This window comes from Tachyglossus aculeatus, chromosome 19 (assembly GCF_015852505.1).
Source record: "Tachyglossus aculeatus isolate mTacAcu1 chromosome 19, mTacAcu1.pri, whole genome shotgun sequence".
NCBI classification, from domain to species: domain Eukaryota; kingdom Metazoa; phylum Chordata; class Mammalia; order Monotremata; family Tachyglossidae; genus Tachyglossus; species Tachyglossus aculeatus.
This window is the reverse complement of record NC_052084.1, coordinates 10,259,418-10,274,651: the sequence shown is the minus strand read 5'-3', so window position 1 is coordinate 10,274,651 and position 15,234 is coordinate 10,259,418. Positions and strand designations below refer to the sequence as shown.

Here is a 15,234-nt window from a genome sequence, read left to right as displayed (position 1 = left end):
GAGGTGAAGAAAAGTGCTTAAGCCAAGGTACATGTTGCAGACTCTCTCAAAGTGAGAGAGAGCTGTAGGTTAAACTGGTATTAAAATTCAATAATGCTATCTGAGCAGTAAAAGAAGAATGTCATAATGGTATAATGTGGGTGTTTGGTATTGCTTGGATTAAAATCTCTCTCTCTCTCCCTCTCCCCATCCCTAGTATTGTTTGTCTATATGTAATTAGAGTTTCCAGCTCCTAACTGGGAGGTTTGATGATTTAACCAGGGTTGAAATCACTGGTTTAAAACAAATGTTTAGTTGAAGGAGAGTCTGTTTTGAGGGGCAAAACTACTATTCCTATTAACTAATGAATGCTCAGTTCCCATGAGCATCAACCTAATGTCCACTGGTTATTTCTTCCACAAATCCCAATACGTCAACGGGGAGTCCTGGCTTTTGTCTATGTAATTTGGTACCTTCTTGGCTGGAGAGATATAAGAGCATTTCTACTAACGGTACACCTTACTTTTCACAAGAGAAACAAGTTTAAACAGCAACAGAAGGAATTACTCCCTTTTTAAGGAAGAACTTCCAGAAAGTTAAGATTATCATATATGCAAATGATTGTTGAAGGTGACTGGGAATCATATTCCCTAGAGATTTTTGAAGGAAAGGAGAGTTTAACCAGAATTCAACCATAAAGGATGTGGGTGGGATTAACTAAATGACTTTGGATGTTAGGGTTCTCACTGATAGGATTAAATACACATTGGATTAGCTCAAGCAGAATGTTCACTCTTTTTGATCAGGTGATGCTAGGCAAACGTTTCCAAGACTTTTGTATTTTAATAATGACCCTGTGGTAAACAAGATGGCATAACAGTTCAGCATTTTCCTAGAAACCTTTCCCAAGGTACACCTGAAAGTACTAGAATCAATTTCAAGATTCTCTACTTCTAACAAATGCTAGATTTTTCTTTCAATCATGGTTCTCCATAGTTCAAGATACACACACTGAACAATTCAGTTTCGGGAAAGGGAAGTGTGTACTATCTGGGGGGAAAAAAATCCAAGAATTCTGTGTGAGTATGAATGGCTTTCAATCTGGTGGTTAGTGAATAACAGGAGGATTTGTTCTTAGTACCCTTTGTCAAAATTAGGTATAGAGGAAACAGATATAGGCCCTACTCCTGTAGACAAAGTAGTTTTTTTTTTGATGAGATTTCGTTCTATATTTGCTTGCAAATAGGTTACTGAGGTTACTCAACTGTAGCTGCTGTACTCTTTCTCCTGATCTCGCTGTTGGGACTTTGAAGACTGCCCTGAAGCCTCTAATGGTGGTGGTGGATTGTGGGCAAGAAGAATAGCTATGGGGAGATGGGAAAGATAAACTACAGTACAGTTGAATACTAAAATAGGATGGAGGATTATTCAAGGAGGAAAAGAGGCATAGTAGATAGAGCACGGCCCGGGAGTCAGAAGGTCATGGGTTCTAATCCCGGCTCCGCCACTTGTCTGCTGTGTGACCTTGGGTGACTCAATTTATTTCTCTGCACCTGTTACCTCACCTGTAAAATGGGGATTGAGACCGTGAGCCCCACTTGGGACAGGGACTGTGTCCAACCTATCTTGTATCTATCCCAGCGCTTACAACAGTGCTTTGCACATAAGTGCTTAACAAATACCATAATTATTATTATTAATGAAGAATTCCTTCAGTGAAGCCATCAGGTTATTTGGCTACAATGGAGCAACTCCTCATCAGTTTATTTTATCATTTTTAAAAAGTGTCATTAGTCTTTCATCTCATTTGACAAAAAATATTGATTGAACAATTTTTAATATAATCACGGAACCGAACAACTTCCTTTTGTTCATACTTTCCTGAATTTAGACAAAACCTGGCTTTGATATTACCCATAACAAGTGCTTGTATTTTTGAAAAAGAATCACCAGAAGTACTCGTGGACTTCTTCAATTTCCACAGTAAAAACTACTTTTGCTTCAAGTGGATACATTCATAAACTAGGAATACTTGTTCTTTCAAATGGTAATAAATGGTTAAGTAGCACAAGATAAAACATATTACGGCTTTTCATAACTCAGTGGAATACTTTTCACACTAACGGAACAAGAAACTCTAAATCGAAGCCCCACCGCCTTGCTTCCATCAAATGACTTCATGAAATTAACCCTTGGGATGAAACTGCAGGGCAAGCAGATGAAATACTTGGATTTCTTTTTCCCTGAAATATTGCTATGTGAAAAGTTTATATATATATATCTAATAACTAGAATGCAACTAGAATGAAAGATAAAAATGAATCAAGTCAGTCAATTGATCCTGAAGCCCGGAGCCACAGGAGTAACAGCTAGCTGTGCCTGAGTAATTCTACCAAGAATTGATTATCTGTTACACTGCATTGAGATATCTAGATTATTGATCAATAAGATTACGGTACTCGGGCTCCCCTCTTCTTTCAGGCAGATGCAATGGAGTTGCAACAAATAACATTAAGTAAGGACTACTTTGTTATTGTTGTCACCCTTCATGTAGAACATAGCAGTTACTTTTTAATTTAAAATCAATGAGTGTCTGAAAGGCAGCCTTGTTCCTTCGGCATAAATGAATCATTTATCTTTGCAAAGCACAACACTGGAGTCACCAGTCAAGGTGAGGGTTTGTATTTTTTCCCTCTGATGTTGAGAAGGAAAACTGTATTGTCTCAGTGCTAAAAATGAGCACCCCCAAATTTACTAATCTTTTCTCTGTAATGATTTTTTTCCACTACCAATGGATCAGTCTCTGTGATAGCCACCCAGTATAGAAGGCAAAAAGGAGGGAATAAAAGTTGAAAAATACATACCATTGGTTTTTACAACAGAGTTGTAAATAAATGATTTTTGTACTTGTCAGGTGGTAATACCTTCTCACATCTGCAACTGCAAAAGTACTTTTATATTTAGTGAATTTGTAATATTCAGAAATGAAATAGTAGAATCTGGCATGGCTGTAATTCGAGCCTTTTCAAGAAGGTTTAAGATTTTTCTTTATAAAATTAAAATCACTGGAGTAAGGACCAAAATATGAAAAAAACCCTCTTTCATAGCTTCCTCTTGGCTTACCCACAGCTTGCTGCAAGCTATCTTTATAAATAGGACTCTGGTGGGCATTTTATCAGTGGAAAATAGAACTTGTTCAGACTACCTTGCCTGAAAACTTGGCTTTTGACGTGTGGTTGACAGGGACTGGAGCAAGAGTGTCAAATGGAATAATTTTTAAAGAAAGACGATGGGAATTTGTCGCCCCATTGTATGCATTTACAAATAGAGGCTTCTCAGATTATCAGGCCTAGTTAGAACTGCCCTCTGGATAAAATGTGAACCCAAACAGCCTCGGACAAGCTCAAGAGACAAACAGATGTGACTGTGGTCCCTGGCGTTTGGCAAGAACACTCACTGTCAATATGCACAAGATAAATCTGGACAGGGCATCAGCTGCACCCCAGTACAACAGCCTTGCAAGTGTCACTGCGGCGGCAAAGTTGGGGCAGAGAAAAGTAATCGCGTGAGAAGTAGTATGGCTCAGTGGAAAGACCACAGCCTTGGGAGTCAGAGGTTATGGGTTCTAGTCCTGGCTCTCCCACTTGTCCGCTGTGTGACTTTGGGCAAGTCACTTAACTTCTCTGGGCTTCAGTTGCCTCATCTGTAAAACGGGGATGAAGACTGTGAGCCCCACATGGGAGAACCTGATTACAATGTATCTCCCCCAGCGCTTAGAATAGTGCTTGGCATATAGTAGGTGCTTAACAAATACCATTATTATTAACAGGGCTGCAAAAGCCACATTTGGTGTGAACTTGTTCTAGACCTCTAAATTACAAGTCTCGGGTGTTTGTGGATGCCAGTGGGCCAGACTTTCCATATATTAAATAGAAAAATAAACAATTTTAGCTGGCTTTTACCCCCCCAAATATTTTTCATTTAGAGATTGACACTCATTACTTTTTAATGTGTGTCCCCAATGAGAAAATAAAGGGGAAGTAAAATGGATCCTTTAAAAAAAAGTGCAAGAGGATGTATTTGTTACAGTATGGATTATATAAAGATACGGGTTAGTCCCATTTTTGGCAAATGATAATCATTTGAAAAATGGTTAGCTAAATATTTGACTGGAAAGAAATTAGTTTAAAGCTAAAAGACAGCAGGATGGAAGTGAGAAGAATTCTTAAAATTTGACCTGCAGTCCCACTTCTCACTGTATAGGCAGTACCACAGAGGATATGGCCATTCTGTTAACCAGCTATGGTGACAAGAACATTTTTGTCAAGGAACTGGGCTTACCACTCCCTGAATGAGATACTTGGACTGAGGATAATACTAATTGTGGTACATAAAGGGCTTCCTATGTGCTAAGCACTGGAGTAGATAAAATGGAATCAGACCAGATACGGTCCTTGTTCCACAAGGGGTCCACAGTTCCAAGGGGGTGGGAGAACTGGCATTTAATCCCCATTTTAGGGAAGAGAAGAGTGACGCACAAAGATGTCAAATAACTCGATCGAGATCACACAGCAAACAAATAGCAGGACTGGGAAGGGAGCCAAGGTCTCCTGAATCATTTTTCCCAGCCTAGCTGCTTCTCCGACTATAAGACAACACTAACAAAGCTAGCTGGAGGGAAACACTCTTTGCTGTTTCCTTCGCTGACATTCAAAACAAGCTAGATCACAGTTCAGTATCAATAATCCTATTTTAAACAGTTTTTGGAATAAAATATTGGGATGAGGCTGAGCTGTTTAGCATCTGCCCATGGAGTTTCAAGAAACTCAGGTAACGTCTGGAGCCTCAGCAGACAAGCACTATACTGGGGAAGCACAGTGACATGTTTAGAGTAGGGTGGTTAGAGTGGGGATGGGGCAGGAGAAGGCCTGTACCGGTAAAGGATTTTTTAAAGAAATTATTTCTCCAGTGACAACAGAAACAGGGACATTTTGAGGGTGCCATTCAGGACCACCAGAGAGAAGGTGCCTCTGGCACACAGGACTGTCTACTCTCTCCATGATACTATCAGCTCATTGCTGTCCATTTTCTGCTGGACTGCTATGGGTCTTCATCCTTGAACACATTTCACCTTCATCACATAGGTCATGCTGTTTTATGAGACCTGTAGCTCCCATTTGTTGTGCTGCCACTACCTTGTTCTTAACAATGTTAATGAGGGAACCCCTCCTCTCCTTGAGCAGCTCCTCTAAACGTTTCTCCTCTTGACACATGAACTGCATCAAAGCTGTTTATTAGCTTCTCCACCCCACAAATGATTCCTGCGGTGATTGTCTTACATGTTTCAGGCATGATTACGAGTACTCTGAAAGTGGCTAAGATTGAGATTTTCCTGACATCTGGAAGAATTTTCACCTTTTTGCAAATTACCTTGATGGATCTCTGAAAAGCTGCTTTGGAAGACTTTTTAAATATATTTTGGGCCATAATGTGTCGATGCAGTGTTTTCAAATGGAAAAAGTGGGCTGCCACAATTTGGTAATAATGGTATTTGTTAAGCGCTACTATGTGCCAGGCACAGTTCTAAATGCTGGGGTGGATACAAGCAAATTGGGTTGGACATAGACCCTGTACACATGGGGCTCACAGTCTCAATCCCCATTTTACAGATGAGGAAACTGAGACCCAGAGAAGTGAAGTGACTTGCCCAAGATCACACAGCAGACGAGTGGCGGAGCCTGGATTAGAGTCAAGACCTTCTGACTGCTAGGCTTGTGCTTTATCCTCTATACTGTCACCTTTTCCAGGCTTACCCAATGCATTCTGCTTTCCCCCCCATATCTGAGCTCTGAAATAGTCCGTACCCAAGTCTATAGTGTATTCCCACATCATAGCTGTGAATTCCTGAAAATGACTGTAAAACTCTGCCACTTTATCGGCCCTGGGTGCCACCTTTGGTATACATACTTAAGAAACAGGCAGATTTACTGCACTTCCCTGGAGGCAGAATGAAATAAGGTTGGTGCTGAGAAGATTGCTTTGCTTCTTAGAAGGAACCAAAAATTATTATTAAAAATGAGGGCCACTCCTCCTTTGATTTTTTTTTTCCTCCCCGTCATCCCAAAGGAGGTCTGAATGTATGCATATAAGGTAAAAAGGAAATGAAACTAGTCTGTTGATACTGGAAAAAGCTTTACGGTTGTTAATTCCCCAGAGAACTGTTCTATTTGAGGCAATGTTTGGAAATTATTAGTGGAATTTCAGATTTGGTGTGATTCTATAAAGGGAATTTCACACATTCTCGTAAATCATTAAATATACCTAGATATCAATCTGCACAAAATTTCACACTAGTTTCTTTATAAAAAGCTATTGCGAGTTAAAATGAAGAAGATTTTCAGAGAGAAAAAGTTTAGCTTCCAAGAGACGAATTTGGGGTAAAAGATCTTATACTTTCATTCTTCCCTCAGCACAGAAACACCGAAATACTGCTAAGGGAAAAAGGATACGGTAACCAAACTTTTGTGAGCTCAGAGTGTGCTGGGGAACAAGAACTTCCAAGTATGGGGCTGAGAAGTTAGGAAAGAGATATACGGAACAGAGACAGAAAGGAAAAAAGTAAAAGCCAGAAAAAAAAAAAGAAAAACAGGGTAAGGAAAGACAGATGGAAGGGGCAAAGAGAAAAAGCAGCAAAAATGGTGTGGGAGCAAATAGGCTTCAGTGATGCCCACATTCAACTTCCCCCTCAATCTAAGAATCAAGCCACTTCTGTCCTGCGATAATCAACCCCTCTCTTCTGCTCACATCATTTTTATTCCTCCCGGACAGTCTCCCACTTATTCCAAATCTTTCATTCTCACCTGAAGCCCCCAGCACCCAAGCCCCCCACCCTACCTTTCTCCCCTCATCCCCAGTGGCCTCATCAACTCTACTACCGGTAAAACAGAAACCACGAGCTGCGAATTTCCACCAACCCCCATTTTCTCCTCACCCCTCTACAACCCCCTCCTCTTCTCTATTCTTCCCCGCCGTTTAAGAGAAATCTTCCCTCCGGCTCTCTAAACCTACCCACTAGTCCCGGCTCTACCACTTGTCTGCTGCTGTGTGGCCTTGGGCAAGTTGCCTAACTTCTCTGTGCCTCAGTTACCTCATCTGTAAAATGGGGATTAAGACTGCGAGCCCCACATGGGACAATCTGATTACCCCAGCGCTTACAACATTGCTTGGCACATAGTAAGTGCTTAACAAATACCATAATTATTATTATTAACCCCATCTTCTTTCACCTCTTGAACATGCTATCCAAGGTCCTTATTCCCATTTTTGGTATTTATTAAATGTTTACTAGGTGCTAAACACCGGGATCTGACATGGTCCCACCCAGGGCTCACAATCCAGGAGGGAGGAATCCATTTCATGACTAGGATAAGCAAGCCCTCAAGAATTATTACCTGGGTTTGGTTGCTAATGTTCTTCTATAGCCGGAAAAGCATGCTGGGTTTATCATTATTTCCTGAAAGAATTTTATGGATTTCTAACAGGTAAAGTATAAGATCAGATTTTACCAGCAATATATTAATATGCTGAAGATCAAAACATTTTAATATGGCAATGAAACATTTTCTATCCAACCAAACAAGGCGGAGTGTTACTTGAAAATCACTTTTTCACCCGTATTTCTAAAGGACCAGGATATTTTTTCTGAATTTCTTTTTGAATGAGGTGGATAGCACCACCTTCCATTCTAATATTTCTAAGGAAACCAGCCACCTCTCAGCACTTCTAAACTTCAGTAAAATGTATTAGCGATTGTCCTAAGTTCACCTGAAATGACTGAAACTCCAAGAGGAATCATTTTTAAGTAACCCAATTAGAAACTAAATTTAGTTCTCTATTTAGAATGAATATTATGTCACCCAGTCTCCTGATGCTACTGGACTGGTGAAAACTAAGAGCCTCTGAAAAAACTGTATCTGAGGTTTATTGTCCTCAGAAAGGATAATGCATTTTTTCTTGTTTCTAATTAGTAATTTAAGCATATGTTCAGCATTTAACTCTAAATGTTTGCCTTTTCCCCAAGCTCTAAGACAGCTGTCCAAGATTTGAATGCCAGAAAACATTTAAATATCAACATCTGTTGAATTATGTTAATTTAGTGTAATATAATTGGGCATGAGTTGGAATTGATCAAAAGTATATGAATTAAAGGCAAATTCACACCAATATCTTAGTGCATAAACAAGTCACCAAGGAATGATGGAGAAAATATCTTGGTTTTCAAATGAAAACTAAAAGGAATATGTAAAAAGTACAACATTGACTATGGAGAAATACTAGCTATTGTTTTTTTAAAACACAGGGCAAATTTAGGTGATTCCATTATGATGTCATGCTGAACCTGCATTTTGAATGACTTTTAAAAAAGAGATAAGAAAACATTAAAAATCTGAAACTTAACTATAAATCCCACTTAGAGGATGAAGGGGGTTTAAGAATATAATTGTCAGGATCTTAAACCTGTGTTAGGGGATTTAAAAATGTATATCTTATGCATATATGTGAAACATAGGACATAAAAATGTATGTGCTGATGTGTTTTGTATCTATAACCAGTATTTATTTGTCCATGTGTTGAATACATCTAAAAATATCGAAATGAATATGCTAATAGCATAAAATGTCATAGGGTAATGGGCTCTTGCTCTTGAAGAACTGAACAGAGAGAATGGATACTTATTCAGCAGAGGAGAAAATTATCCTGAGATGACATTCTTAGGCTACCAAAACTACTTTTAATGCAATATGTTAATTTTATGGCACCTTTTGGCATAAGCAATGCACAACTTCATAGAATGAAAGCTGATTTCAGTGTACTGATTTTCTTAGTGTAATCCACAGACTATGAATTAAGTTTCTTTTGTTGGCCTCCTTTTTTCGGGAGGCAAAATTAGTGCATCAGAATATTGTATTAGCAGACCTCAAACACAGTCGTAGAGATTTTAACACAAACAGAAGTGGCACTGCAAGCGGCTTTTTTATTGCTCACTGGATATACTTTAATCTTTACTCAGGGAAACCACCTCTGGAGTGAAAGGTGAGTCTAGTCTCCACCCATTTAATCACCAGACTAATTCGGAGTGCCAGCTCTGATACAGACATCTATCTTTCTGGAAGCGGGCCTGAGGCCACAAACTCATTTTAGCTACTGGTCACTGAACAGATTTCAGATGGTAGCTATCAATCAATCAATCAATCAATCGTATTTATTGAGCGCTTACTGTGTGCAGAGCACTGTACTAAGCGCTTGGGAAGTACAAGTTGGCAACATATAGAGACAGTCCCTACCCAACAGTGGGCTCACAGTCTAGAAGGGACTACTTTCAATCATATTGATAAAATCCAAATTTATTTATTTTAATGATATTTAAGTACTTACTATGTGTCAAGAGAAGCAGTGTTGCCTAGTGGAAAGAGCATGGGCCTGGGCAAGTCACTTAACTTCCCTTTGTTCTCAGCTCCATCGTCTGTATAATGGGGATTAAGACTATGAGCTCCACATGGGACATGGATTGGGTCCGACCTTGTATCTTCCCCAGCACTCAGAACAGTGTTTGATGCATAGTAAGTGCTTAACAAATACCTTTACAAAAAAAAAAAAGACCGTGGTGAATTACTGGGGTAGGTCAGGCCTGATACCTGGTGCCTGTGCTACATGGTACTCACAGTCTAAGGAGGAGGAAGAACAAGTATTAATCCCCATTTTGAAGTTGAGGAAACTGAGGCACAGACTAAAGTGTGACTTGCTCGAGTTTGCACAGCGGGCATTAGAACCCATGTCTTCTGGCTCCCAGGCCTGTGTTTTATCCACTAAGCTGTGCTGCTCACCTGTAATTAAGACCTACACATAAAAGGTTTTGCAGTGACTTAATTCTCCCAAATTATCTAGTGCATAACATTTTTGAGGGCAGGGATAATGTCTACTAATTATGGCAATAGCCAGTGCTTAGGACACTGTTCTGCACATAGCAAATGCTCCATAATTACTACTGATTGATTGAGCTAGTGATCCACCTACCGTAAAACACAACACAGAACAAAGATTAGGAGTATTTCAGCAATTGATTAGTGTGTCCTAAGCCTCCCCCAACCCTTTTTTAGGTAGTACAGTAGATTCTGGTAATTAATTTTGAGGGCTATATTTATCAATAGCTGAACAGGTTTCAAAACCCAATGGGTTAAATACTAATTTTGTTTAGTGCTGAGACAAATTAAAGCTACACTGAATAATCACTTTAAAAAGCTTGGTAGTGGAGATTATGATTTTGGTGTGAAAAGGACAGGAAAAATGAAAATTGGCAATGTTGGAACTGTAGTTTTTTGTAGTAATTATGTTGTTTGTTATAAGTGCTTACTACATGCCAAGCACTGTTCTAAGTGCTGGGGTAGATACAAGGTAATCACGTTGTCTTATGTGGGGCTCACAGTCTTAATTCCCGTTTTACAAATGAGGTAACTCACGCACAGAGAAGTTCATTCATTCATTCAATCATATTTACGGAGTGTTTACTGTGTGCAGAGCATTGTACTAAGCGCTTGGAAAGTAGAATTCGGCAACAGATACAGAAAATCCCTACCCAACAACGGGCTCAAAGTCTAGAAGGGGGAAACAGACAACAAAACAAGTAGACAGGCTTCAATAGCGTCAAAATAGATAAATGTCTCTAAGGATACTTGGGTGTATTCTAGGTGCATTGCTATTTAGTTTGACATAGGGGATCTGGTTGTACCTGAAATGTATTATTCTGACGAGGACAAAGTAAACCATTTTATGACTTGGGACACTGATGGGACTCAAGTTTGGAAAGGCTGTGTGCTGAAATATTGGTAAGCTATGTTCCTAAAACTAACCAGATAAAAAATTGGGTTTGGGAATGGGGGTCAAATACTCACATAAAGGATAATGATGACTGTTGAAATAGACTATTAGACTATGACTACTTAAAATGTGTGTTATAGCCTTAGTTTTACAGTGCTCTGCACACAGTTAGTGCTCAATACGACTGAATGAATTTAAACGACAAGATATTATTTTAGGTCATGTATATTTTTGTGAAAAGTTGTGTTAAATATAGCCTCTGTAATTAACCAGTAGTCTAATACTGCGTCTCTTTACACCAATCTATTAACAGCTGCTCAAATGTAGTAATTAATGAATTCATTTATTTTTGGCAAACCTGCAAAACAACCAATAGTTTTCTATCTGCTGCAAATTAGGTCTCTTTTCCAAACAACAGATGACACGGTGGAAAAAAAAGGAGCAGACAGAATCCTTGCACATCTTTGTCTCTTTAGAAGATCAAATAAAGACCAGCTGTAATTCCATTTGTCACATCTGTGTAACAAAATACAGTGATCTGTATCGTCAGATGAAAACGAATGAGCTCTGTTCAAATGTAAATAGGAATTTTCTCTCTAGTCTGATGGAAGAAGGCTGCCCTGAATATTTTTATCTAAGGCAATAATGGAGTTTGTTTTGCATCTCTTATCAAATCTTCTGGCATTTTATCAATTATTGCCTTAAACCCATGGTAATGATAAAAAGTAATTCCTGAAATAATGAACACTTTTCATTTCCAGCAAACAACCTATTAATAGATTAAAACAAGAATGAGAATATCAGCTATGGTTATCAGAGCACTAGATATTTTTGAAGATTACAGAGGGTTTGGGTTACATTGCCTACGCACAGACAATCTCCAGCACCCCAAATCCAGAAAATACTTGGCCTCCATAATTTTAAATTTCTGATTTCCTAGGTCTTTTTTTTTGTTTTACGACAATCAAGGCATTTCTCAGTGCAGTGGCTTCAATTCACCCAAATGGCGACGGTACCTAGGTACAGCTCTATGGGGCTGTATGCGGCAATGGTCTTGATTGTGGTGACTATTGGGTTTTGGTGATGCTTACCAAAAGAATCAACCACCGTAGAGACAGTTTTGCTCTTTTTGATTTCTGCTTCCCTTTGCCCTAGCCAGAAATTTAAGAAAAACATTTTTTGAGAAGAACATTAAAAAAAAACACCAAACTACTTAACTCACCTGCTAGCTGTCTTCACTGAACAGTTTTTCTTGTGTCCTCTCTCTGATCGGTTATCTCTCAGGAGCTGAAGCTTCACAAAGCATTAACATATAGTAATAGAAACAAGGGTATTTTCATTATACTGAATTATTTTGCAAGCACAGAATGCTACTGTCATCCTAATGGGCAGAAGTCATTTCGCTCATTTTATTCTTTCTCCTGTTTTCTTATACGGGATAGACCACCTTGGTTTGAGATGTCACTGCCACCTTTGCAAAACTGTTGTAAGACTGATTGACAGCCAATCTTTTAGTAGATAGCTAATACTGGAGGTCTTGAACTTAGTTCTAATCTTGATGTAACTGCCCAGTCTTGGGAAAGTAACTTCACCTCTCTTGTCAACCCTCTCTAACTCTGGGTTCAGTTTTGGGCTTTTGGAGGCCTTATTACCAGCTCCTTTTAGTGACTAACTTCAGGTAATGTTACTATTTCACTATTTATCCACAAAGCATTAGGAATATTAGAAAACACATTTCATATGTGAGCTGCTTAATGACTGTTTAAGAAAAAATGAATAAATCATTCTTGATGGTATGAGCTTTTTTTAAAAAAATGATTCCCTCAATTTTTCACCTCTCTGCTGCAGAATCTTTATTATCCAGAGATAAGAACAAATACATTTTCCATTTATTAACTATGGGTTAGCCTCCTCTAAACTGTTCCTAGCTCCCTCTTTTAGCAGCGAAAAGTATTAGCAAGTTCATGTTAAATTAAAGCACAGTTCCTAGGAAATTAATCCAAGGACCAACCATTAGAGACAAGATGGATAAATGTAAGCAAATCCTAATTTATTAAATGTACAAGTAAATCATCCCTTACTTTTTTTGTTGATTAGACTGAATTATTTTTGGTTCATGAATTTATTTTGCACCAGGGACAGTGGTGAAAAAAACTAGCGGGTTTTTAATAATTGGAAATAATTTGAAAGAATCCCAATGAGGCTACTGGCGATGAAATGAAAAAACTAAAACCACAAGATCATCCTCTAGATTACTCAAATTAAATGTCATTGTAAATTTAACCATAACAATCTCCCTAAATCAACTTTGCAAAGAAAAACAATTCTACCAGAATCATCAATATTGCACAAGATAACGAGTCTGAGTGCAGCTTTGAGCAGCACAGACCAAGCTGGTCAGTGTACTTTGGGAAAGACTTTCTATCCTCATACCTGAAGATGGTTACCAGCTGAGCATTCACTCAGTCAACTAATCAGTTGTATTAATTGAGCACTTACTGTGTGCAGAGCTCTGTAATAAGTGCATGGGAAAGTACAGTCAATCAGTCAAGCACTGTGAGGTGGTAGACACAACCCCTAGAGGAATCATCCTCTTAGATCGTACTCAAATCAGCAAGGATATTGCTTTCGAAAACACTTCTTCTTAACATGCGGACGGGCAATAAACTGAGTGGAATTTGACAATGAACTGAGGCAAGGCAATCAGGTGAATGAGGTGGCTGACATCTTGTACCGCTACTGGGAGAAAACTCTGTCCATTTGGCTCAGTCCATTCATCTGAAAGTGGTTTCGACTTAGCACTTCTAACATGAACTCTGAATCATGCCTGAAAATAAAATTTTTAATTCCATTGGTGTTTTCCAAAAACCAATACTTGTGACATGGGCAGTTACTGGCGCCCCAATGAAATCTCTACCTCTTTCCTTAATAGTGGTTAGACAATTAACTGTAAATTCCATGATTGAATAACTGTTAAAGGTTATTTAGCATCAAATAACCATAAGTTCTGAAGCTCAATGTGGGTCAGTGGTCGGTGTCTATGTGAATGGGTAGGAGCCAAAATTAGAGGGGAAGAGGAGACAGGGAAAGAGAAAAATGAAACAGAGAGAGATGCATCTAGCAGGACGAGAGAGTTCTCCCTTTCCACCACCACAATTACCCAGACCACTGCTTCTAATAGCCTATTAGCAATGAGAGATAGAAATCGAAGAGGTTATCTCACTTTTCCTCTAATAATAATAATAACTTTGGTATTTGTTAAGCGCTTACTATGTGCCAAACACTGTTCTAAGCACTGGGGGAGATACAAGGCTCTACCGGCAGCCTTGCCCAGTTAGGGACTATTGCAGCTCCTGCCATCATTGTAGCTAGTAGAGTCTGCTCCTTTGAGACTTTCAGGGTGGGGAACTAACTGCTAGATGCCCAATTTGGAAACTGTTGGGAGAGCTGGCACTGCAAGCTGTAGAGGTGGTGACGGTAGCATCAGCTCTGGCCTGGACCTGAAGAGGGGCTGCGCTGGGGAAGGGGTGGCCTACAGGTTGCTTTCTCCTGTTTAGCTGCTGTGGCCAGTAGGTCCAGCTGCTGCCATGGCCGCTCCCTCCACCCTTGCTCAAAATAGGACTTTTGGAGGGTCCAGTAGGCTATTCTGGGGTGAGAGGGAAGGGCCTTGAAATTTGGACTCACCCTCTTGGACGCTTTAATACTTTGGGCCCAGAGACTGGAAAACGATGAATAATGGAGAGAACCTGCGTGCAGTAAACTAGTCTCTAAACTCTGAATATCCAGAAAAGTTGTTTCCAAAATACGATAAGGTGGGGTTATTTTGAGGCAGTCAGTTAATCTGCACTTATATATGTTTAGTGGGACCTATCATTTAGCAAAAGATGACCAAACGAATAATCAAAACCCTACACTGATACTTTAGGTGCCTAGAGTTACCCTGGAAGGAGGACCACAGAGGGATGTCGGGGATTTATCTATGACGCCATTGATCAGTTTAGTGGCTTGATTGCTTAGGAGGAGTCTTGGTTATTTCATGAAGCTGTCAGCTACCACCTCTATGAGGATGATACATAATTCTACACCTGTAGCCCCAACCTCTCTTCAGCTATACAATCTCACATTTCTTACTGCTTTCAGGACATCTCCATTGGGTTGTCCCACCTTCATCTCAAATTCAAATGTCTAAACTGAACTCCATTTCCTCCTGAATGCCCTCCTTCTCTCAACTTTCCCATGACAATCCATCAATCAATGGTATTATTGAGCCATCATCCTCTCTGTCCATGAAGGCCCAACCTTGATGTTATCCTCAGTTCCTTCTAGTTTTTCATATTCATTTTCAGTCAATTGCTAAATCCTGCTGGTTCTTCTTCCAT

At 39.4% G+C, this 15,234-nt stretch overlaps 1 protein-coding gene across 6 annotated transcripts in view; it reads right to left on the bottom strand.

Annotated features, from left to right (window-relative positions):
• The window catches only part of GPATCH2 (G-patch domain containing 2), a 125,764-nt gene that overhangs the window by 18,453 nt on the left and 92,077 nt on the right, over positions 1-15,234 (bottom strand). For 4 of the 6 annotated variants that reach the window (XM_038760810.1, XM_038760807.1, XM_038760808.1 and 1 more), the window contains exon 8: positions 12,078-12,148. The exons of the other annotated variants lie outside the window; for them this stretch is intronic. In XM_038760810.1, the coding sequence (XP_038616738.1) occupies positions 12,078-12,148 (71 nt within the window). The remainder of the gene's footprint in view (positions 1-12,077; positions 12,149-15,234) is intronic. 6 annotated transcript variants of the gene reach the window in all.